Genomic DNA, 8,132 nt, shown 5'->3' with positions numbered 1-8,132 from the left:
TATTGCTCTCCTGCCCCCCCTTACCTTTTTTTCTTAGGGGCATTTCCTTATGTCCATTGAAGTCTAGTGGCCCGTGTTTTTGAAGGCCTGCAGAACCTTTCGGGTGTGCTCACTTTGGCCAGCCGTTTCCCGAGTGTTGGGTACAGAGTCAAAGTTCCCATATTGACCGAGTCATGACCCTCCTTAGAAGCAGGAGACTTGCCCGCCTCCTCCCATACCGGGGGAGAAGAGGGGTGGACGAGGAGGGCCAGGAGGGGAGCGGCTCGTCTTCCAGGAGGGGCGTGGGCCGGGCGAGGTCCCAAGCCCACCGGGCCGTGCCAACAATGGCCTGTTGTAGAAGGAGGCGGGCAGGAATGTGGCCGGGGGAGTTGGGCGACCGCGGGGCGGGGCCGCTCACAGCCTCAGCCTCTTACCTGTCCAGGTAGCTCGCATTTCCAGGCGAGCGGTGGCGTCCGCAGCACCTGTCGCCCGGTGCGCGGGCCGGAAGGACGGCGCTGGGCATGGCCTGGTAGAGTGCCCTAGGGAGACCGTGCAGGGTTCAGTCCCGGGCAGGGCAGGGCGACCGAGGGACGGTCCTTCCCCGGTGCCCGCGTGGCCTGCGGCAGCATGAAAAAAAACCAAACGGTGCAGGGCACCTTCAGCAAATTCTTCGGCAAGAAGCATGCCAACCCCAACACCACCTCCCTCTACGCCACCAATCCCCCCTGGATTTTCACCCAGGAGGAGGGGACCAGGGACCTCGGTGAGTGCGCCGGAGGGAGAGGGTTGGGCGCTGCCCCCTCCCGGGCTGCGGGCGTTCCGCGCGGCTAGGGGCGGAGGGGCAGGAACACGTTGGAACTTGTGAACTGGCCGGGAAGGAGCTGTGTGGAAGGGGAGGCGCCGCCGCAGCGGGTGTCTCTGGGAAAGGGCCGCGGCGGGGAGAAAGGTGCGCGGATGGAGGGGACCCTCTCCCTAGCGAGGGTGGAGACCTTTGCTCCTCCACATCTGATCCTAGTTCCTCTTCCAAGGTGTTTGTTTTCCTTCCTCGTAGGAAGTTATGTTTGTGTTGCTAGCAAGGCTTCCTGACGTTTGCAGTGGCCCCTCCTTCAGAAGTTCTGTTAAGTCAGAAGTGCCCCCCACCCCAAGGAGGGCTGAGGTGGTCCCTCCAACCCTCACCCTTTCTACTTCCTCTGTTTTCCGCAGTACCTGCCAGGCTTCTCCTGGCCCAAGGTCATAGGCAACGGGAGGGGGCTGCTATCTAAATACTCAGGCACTTAGTTCTGCACAGGGGAGGCCCAGGAAAAGTCAATAGGAGCCGCTGCTAGCAGGATACCAGCCTGTGCAAGGCACTTACTCTCTTATTGGGGTCACAGGCTCTTGCCAGGTCAGCCTGGGCCCTGGGTTGTCTATGGGCTCAGACATAGAAGCCTGGGAAGGGGTAGTGGAGGCTCCTGACTTGAGCCTGGCCCCAGAGTCATGGTGGTGTATCTCTGCAGGCATCTGAAAACACCATGCCTCCAGGGGACTGGGGACAGGAATTCACTTCTTGTGTATGAAGAGGCTCTGGGCCCAAGGAAGGTCACCTGTCACTGCTTTAGCTCACCTCCCTTCATTGTCACCCCATTACCTTCACTGATCTTTATGACCACTGTACTGGGTGAGACCCACAGAAGATGTTTTAGCCTCAGCTCCTGCCCAACTATTGGATTCAGTTCAGCACCCAGGTTGTCTCAGTGGGGACACAGGCACTGGGACAGGAGTAGGGCAAACAAGATGTTCCCTCTCCCTGGCCCAAGGATCTCAGACCAGTGAGCCAACAGTGTTAACCATATGCCATCTAACCCTTTCCAAGCCTTTGCTATAAATGATTAAGTACATAAGGAGCGGAGAGGAGAGATGACCTCTGATTGCAGCTAACATTTGAGCTGAGAGGAAAGGGCATCGAGATTTTGCAGAGCAAACAGCAGGAGCAAAGGCTAGGAGGGGCAGGGCAGTTTCGAGGCACAGTTTAGGAACTTAGCTGCCAAGTATAACTCTGTGAGGCCCAAACACCTCTCCTGGCCTGTGAAGCAAACATTTATTGATCTTTTCTTTCTAAAGTCCTCATGTTGTTGACTCTTTGAATCTTCAACTAGCCTGTGATTCCTGTTTGACAGATGAAGAGACCGAGGCACAGGGAGGTTAAGTAACATGCCCAAGATCACGCAGCTTTAAATGGCCGAGCCAGGATTTTAAGTGTACAATTCAGTGATTTTTAGTAGACTTAGAGTTAGTTGTGCTGCCATCACCACAATTCGGTTTTAGAACACGTCCATTACCCCAAAATTTCCCCTCATGAGGCAAAGCCAACGTTTGAACCCAGGCAGTCGGAATCCAGAGACCACACTCTTAGCCAGCTTACTGAATTGACTTTGTGAAAGGTTATTCGAAGGTGAATTTGACTTGAGGGGGCATCTGCCTGAGAACCCTCCCCAACTCCTCCCCCAAGGGAAAACTTCAGAAATGCCTTAGACGTTTGTCTACATTTTTGCCTGCTGGTGGGGATCAGTCTCTCTGAGAGAAATGGGGGCACAGTGCCCTGTCATCTCCAGCCAGCTGCTGCCTTCATCAGCCTGGGCAGGGCTGGAACCCAGGGGGCAGGCCCTCCCATTCCCCAGGGCAAGGCTGGCCCTCAGCTGACTCAGCCTGGTTGCACCCTGCACATGGAGAGGTGGAAAACAATGTGCACCCGGCAAGATGGCAGTGTTTCTGGGTTGTTCCCCTGGGTGCTGGTAGGTGTGGCAGAGGCCCTCCTCCCTGCTGAACGGGACAAGTACTTGGAGTTGGGGATAGGCGGGACAAGTGTTGGGGATTCTGTGATGTGATGGAGATGCCAGACCTGTCTTGGGGTCCTGCCTCTGTCAATAATGTGGGGATTAGCTACTCTCTGGGCCTCAATTTTTTCTTCTGTTAAATGGAGATGGTATCTAGTCTGCCTACAGAACGACTGCTTGAGTTCTGTATACGGCAGTGCTTTGAAGAGCATTAGAGAGAAATGTCCTAAAGAAAGGACTGGCAAATTTTGGCCCTGGCTCAAATCTGGCCCATGGCCTGTGATTGTAAATAAAGTTTTATTAAAACACAACCAGCCACATCCCTCATTTACATATGAGTTTAGTCTGCTTTGCAGAATTAAGTAGCTGCAGCAGAGACTGTATGGCTCACAAAGCTGAGGATATTTACTAGCTGGCCCTTTATTATTATCAGGTCATTCTCAACCCTGAGAATTCCATGCCCTTACCTGCTTCAGTTCCTCTTCTTAACACTGCTATAGACTAGAGGAAACTGAGGCATGAAGAAGCCATCCTGAGGTATCGAAGAGGTTGAGATTAGAGTTCCATCGGGTCCCTGAGTCTGTAACATTCTCTGCGATGCTGGCAGTATCCAGTACCTGAAGGACAGGCTGTGGGGATGAAGGGAGGAAAAAAATCAATGTAGGGGTATATAAAGGAAGTAAGGAGTAACCACTTACTCTGTGGCTACAGCCATGCAAAAATTTGCACCGGGTAGGCCAGGTGCAGCCAAAAAAATGCAAATAGTCATGTGAAAGTGATGACGGATAAATTTTTCTTTAAAGAATTTTTCTAACATTTATTCTGGTAATTCACTTCACTTGAGGGCTTCAGTTACTGCAATTGCAATCCTAATTAAGCCTCCTCCCTTCCCCCAGCCCATGCTGAGGGTCTTAAAAGAAAAAGGCAGAACAATGCATGAGAAAGCAGAGGGGTGGATCTTCGGGAATCCTGAAATAAGGGATGGGCCTGAAACCTGGCGCTCTAGACTCCTCCTTTGCCTCCTGGATTAATTAAGCCTGCTTTTTTATCTACCACCACCCCACCCCACTCCACTCCAGCAATAGGACACCCTGTTGCTGGGGAACTCTCTTTCTTGCCTCAAATGTAAATCACCATCACGACCACTCAGGACGCTTATTCAAAATACAGATTTCAAGAGTCCCACCTCAGGAACCCAAAGTCAGAATCTCTGGGTTAGGGCTCTTGGGTGATTCTTTTGTACAGGAAGATTTGGGAATCCTGGGGTTTCCTTCCCCTGATGGGAGCTGGGCCATTTTCTTTCCCCTTGGGACTTCCTGCCGGTTCTAAATAAATGAGAAGGGACTGTGGCTAGTTCCTAATTAGGAGAACCCCAATGCTCCCAAGAATGGTTGCTGGTTCTGATATCTCTCCTCCAAGGATCCCCTGACCTTGTGTCTCAGGACAGGTTAAAGGGTAGGAAGCCATGAACCCTAGAAGCTGAGCATAGATTTCTCACCAGTGCTTGGCTGGCACCGGCCTATGGGAAAGCTGACCTGTATGTTGAAGGAATATGAAAGAGACTATCGTTTACTCCTGTCCCCTGGAGGTGTGCTGTGGTTTGCTGGCTGTTAGTACACACATACACACCTTCTCTGCTGCCCCATTATATAAGCTCCTCTTGTTTCTATAGTTCAATTCAGAAAGCCAGGCCCTCCCTTGACCACTGCATTCCCGCTACAGGGTGCTCCTTCTCTCCCAGCGAATAAATGAATAACAACAACAATAATAATATCATTCGTATCAGTTATTTCTTGAATCAGGCACTACGCTAAAAACTACATATATTTTCTCCACTGAGGAAATAGACTCGGGTGGCTTAGATAGGTTAAAGAACTCCGTCATTTCATCTCAGGGCAGCTCAAACATTTAAGGGCATCGGTCGTTAGGATCAGATTCTGAAGTGGTGGGTTAGGGAATGGAGGAAGACAGCATTTTCAGCTAGTTCCCAGAGGAAGTCCTTCCACAGGTCTATGGACCCTACTTTGAGTAGTGCGTCCTAGCTAAGAAGCAGAGGGCCTGTTTGCTGTGCAATTCCCCCTCCAGTCTCAGCTCCCAAAGCTCCTCCCTCTCTGTTCCCCCCTCCTCTGCTCTGTGTATCCGTGCCCCAGCCCAGCCCAACCTCAGCGTCCCCTCTGCCCTTGGACAAAGGCTTCTCTCTGGGGCTGAGGTCAGGCCTGCTGGGGCTTGCTGGGACAGACTGGCCTTTTCAGGTTCCTGTTAATTAGCAGCGAAGGGCCTCATTAACGCCACTATGGGTTACATTCTCATGGCGCCCCTCACACATACACTGCTTCCCTGAAAAGCTGGGGCTCCCCTAGTGGCCAAGGATTGCATGCCCCACCTCAGTGGGGTAGAGGTGAGGGGTCTATTTTGGGATTCTGGGTTACTCTGAGTCAAGGCAACAAACTCCCCAGCTAAAGCCCCAGCCCAGCTAAGCCTCTGGAATCCGATTAGACTGGTGGCCAGTGCTCCTGGGGTCATTTGGGGGCTCCCGGCAATTTGGAGTCTCAACACCATCACTCCAGCTCTTTTAACCCTGCTAGCGTCTTTCTCTTCTCTGAATTTGGGATGCATCCAAAACATGGGTAATTATCCCCATTTGACAGGTGGGGAAACAGCTTGAGAAAATGCTCAAAGCCCTCAGGTATTACTTGGAGGAGCTGGGGTTTTGATTCCTGGGTTCATTAGGCCTCAGCAACTTTTGAGTCTCACTACTGAAGAAACAGGAGACCAAGGGAAGAGGTGATGGGTCCCTGCATTATTTCCCTGCTGTGCTGACTATGACCAGAAAGGACTGGACTTAGACTTAGGTGCCTGGGCTTCAATCCTGGTCCCTTTGACTCACCAGCTGTGGGACCTTAGGCAGGAGACTTAACCTCGCTGAGCCTCAATTTCCTCATCTGCAAAACAAGAATAATAAGAGTATCTCCCCCACAGGTTTGTGAAGGGCACTTAGAATAGTGCCTAGTTCATCATACAAGTTTAATAGATGTTAGACATTGACATTTTTATTGTTAGTTTCCTCTTTAGTCTGGACCTAAGATTTGGGGAAAGAGCTAAATAACTGTCCCAGACCTCAGCCTCCGTGGAGATCCAGAGGCAGCTTTGGGGCTGGGGGAGCAAGAGCAAACCTGAACTCTGTGAGGAAAGAAATGTCCGAGACCTAGTGGGAGGCTCTTTCTTTTGGAAAGAAGGGGAGAAAAAAGGCCTGGGAGTGAGGCAGCCAGCTGGCCATTTACCCCTTTACTTAACACAGGTACACACACACACACACACACACACACACACACACACACACACACACACACACACACACACAGCCCCAGACTGAGAGAACCAGGTCAGCCTGTTTGGGGAGAGGCAGAGAGCATGTGCCATGTGTCAGGCACTGTACTATTTGTGCCTGGAGCCCAGCACTACAAGCCAGGGCCCTGCTTGGGCCATGGCACCACCACAGCTCTATGACCTTGGGCCAGCCCCATCCACTCTGGGCTTCAGTGTCCTCATGCACAAAGAAGGTAGCCTCAAGTGTTCAGACTAAGAGTTCTCCCGGACAAAAGAACAAAGGGCCACCTGCCTCCTGTGGCCTTTACCCATGCCTACAGATGTTCACCCATAATTTGCCAGTGACACAACCTGATTTAAGCTCAGAGCCCAAACCCTTGGTGGAGCTAGGTAAGGTGGGGCAGAGAGAGTGTAATGATGATGATGATGATGATGAGGTTGATAAGTAGCTCTCCCAATTATTGAGCACAAATTACCTGCCAAGAGTTGTGCTAACCTATTGCACACTTTATCTCATTCAGCCTCACCAGCCCACCCAGTAAGGACCCTGCTCACATTTACAGAGATGAAGAAACAGCCTCAGGGAGGTCTAGTAACATTCCCAAGATCCCACAATTGATAAGTGATGGAGCAAGGACTGGAACTCAAGTTCATTTGGACCCTGCACCTGTGGCCCTAATCACAGTGTCCTGCCTCTGCTCCTAGCTGAGGGGCTGTGGGCTGCTTGAGGCCTATGGCCTGGGGCTGAGCCTTGGCTCCTTGGTTGTGGCTTCCTCAGAGCTCAGTCTCAGACACAATGTAAATACTCCTCAAGCCAATAGTAGGATCAGATTCTCCTGAGGGAGGCCTTGGAGGAGGGGCGCTGCTGTCCCCAGGTGCGGCAGCAAGAATCATTTTCAAACCAGGTTTTTGGATATGAGGTGATATTTATGTGAAGTCAAGTCCTTGAGTGAGAGTAAAAGAAAGCAAAGCTGCCTTCGTTTCCTGTCAAGACATGAGGGAGAAATGTAACCAAATATAAAGGAATTCTGTGCATGATTACATCAGAAAGAGGGTTTCATTTGGGGGGAGGTTGAGATTGCTTTAGTGATCAGGTTTAGGTAAATGGAGGCAGATCTGGATTTCCTCCTCTTTTATTACTGTTATTTTTAGATGAATTTGCCAAATAGAGGCTTGAGTTTGTATCTTGACAGGGCTGTGGTCCACCCGGGGCTCAGGCTCTGCTGAGATTCTGCTACTTGGGTCTCCCAAGGCTTCCCAGCTGCTGGAGTTGCTTCAGGGGTCTCCCGAAGGTGCCTGCCCCCTTTCCCTGGAGGCTTCTGGTTCAGGATGACTCTTCATTTTCCTGCTTTCTGAATCCCACCAGGATGTTCCTCAGCTGCCTCTCTGGTCTGTGTGGCAAGCTCAAAGCCTCTGAGATCCCCCAAAACTCTTCCAGTGGGAAAGGGGTCAAGTAAAAAGGCAGACACAGAAGGAGTTTCCAAGTTTCAGGATTGGCAAGACCCTAGGACAGGGCCCCTCTTTTCCAATTGAGCAATCCCATTGTGTCTTCAGACGGCAAGCTGTCCAGCCTCCTCTCTGTCAGCCCCCTCACCTCTTCACTATCTTTTCCTTCCTCAAGAGGTGTCCTGGCCCTTCTTTACCTCCCCAGTTGAGGGAGGGAGCTGCTTTTCAAGCATGTCCATTCTAGTGTCCCTGACACTGTGATCTCAATGGAGTTCATTTACTTCCATAGGAAAATCTCCAAGGTCGGACTCCATTGTTTTCTGTTTAGTTTTGGACCTTGACTTTGAGGCTCAGAAAGCCCTGGCCCTAACCTTGAACCCTGGAAGACCTAGCTTATGATGGTGGCCACACTTGCCTCACCTGCTGGTATGTCTTGACCAATTGGGAATTGAGCTCAGGTATGAGGAGCCCAGGGAAAGTCTATCAGGTGCTAGCCATATCTCTTCTCTTTCCTTCTTCCTTTCTTTCTCTTCCTTCTTTCCTCCCTCCCTCCCTTCCTTCCTTCCT

The 8,132-nt window shown here is 51.4% G+C and overlaps 1 protein-coding gene across 1 annotated transcript in view; it reads left to right on the top strand.

Moving 5' to 3' along the window:
* Window positions 1–471: 471 nt before the first annotated feature.
* The window catches only part of CUNH6orf132 (chromosome unknown C6orf132 homolog), a 34,107-nt gene continuing 26,446 nt past the window's right edge, over window positions 472–8,132 (top strand). Inside the window, exon 1 of the mRNA XM_011354616.2 lies at window positions 472–742. Coding sequence (XP_011352918.1) covers window positions 607–742 — 136 coding nt within the window. The 5' untranslated portion in view covers window positions 472–606. The remainder of the gene's footprint in view (window positions 743–8,132) is intronic.

This window comes from Pteropus vampyrus, unplaced genomic scaffold, assembly GCF_000151845.1.
Source record: "Pteropus vampyrus isolate Shadow unplaced genomic scaffold, Pvam_2.0 Scaffold18, whole genome shotgun sequence".
In the NCBI taxonomy this organism is placed as follows: Eukaryota; Metazoa; Chordata; class Mammalia; order Chiroptera; family Pteropodidae; genus Pteropus; species Pteropus vampyrus.
Note: the sequence above shows the minus strand (reverse complement) of the source record. Positions and strands in the feature narration are given on the sequence as shown.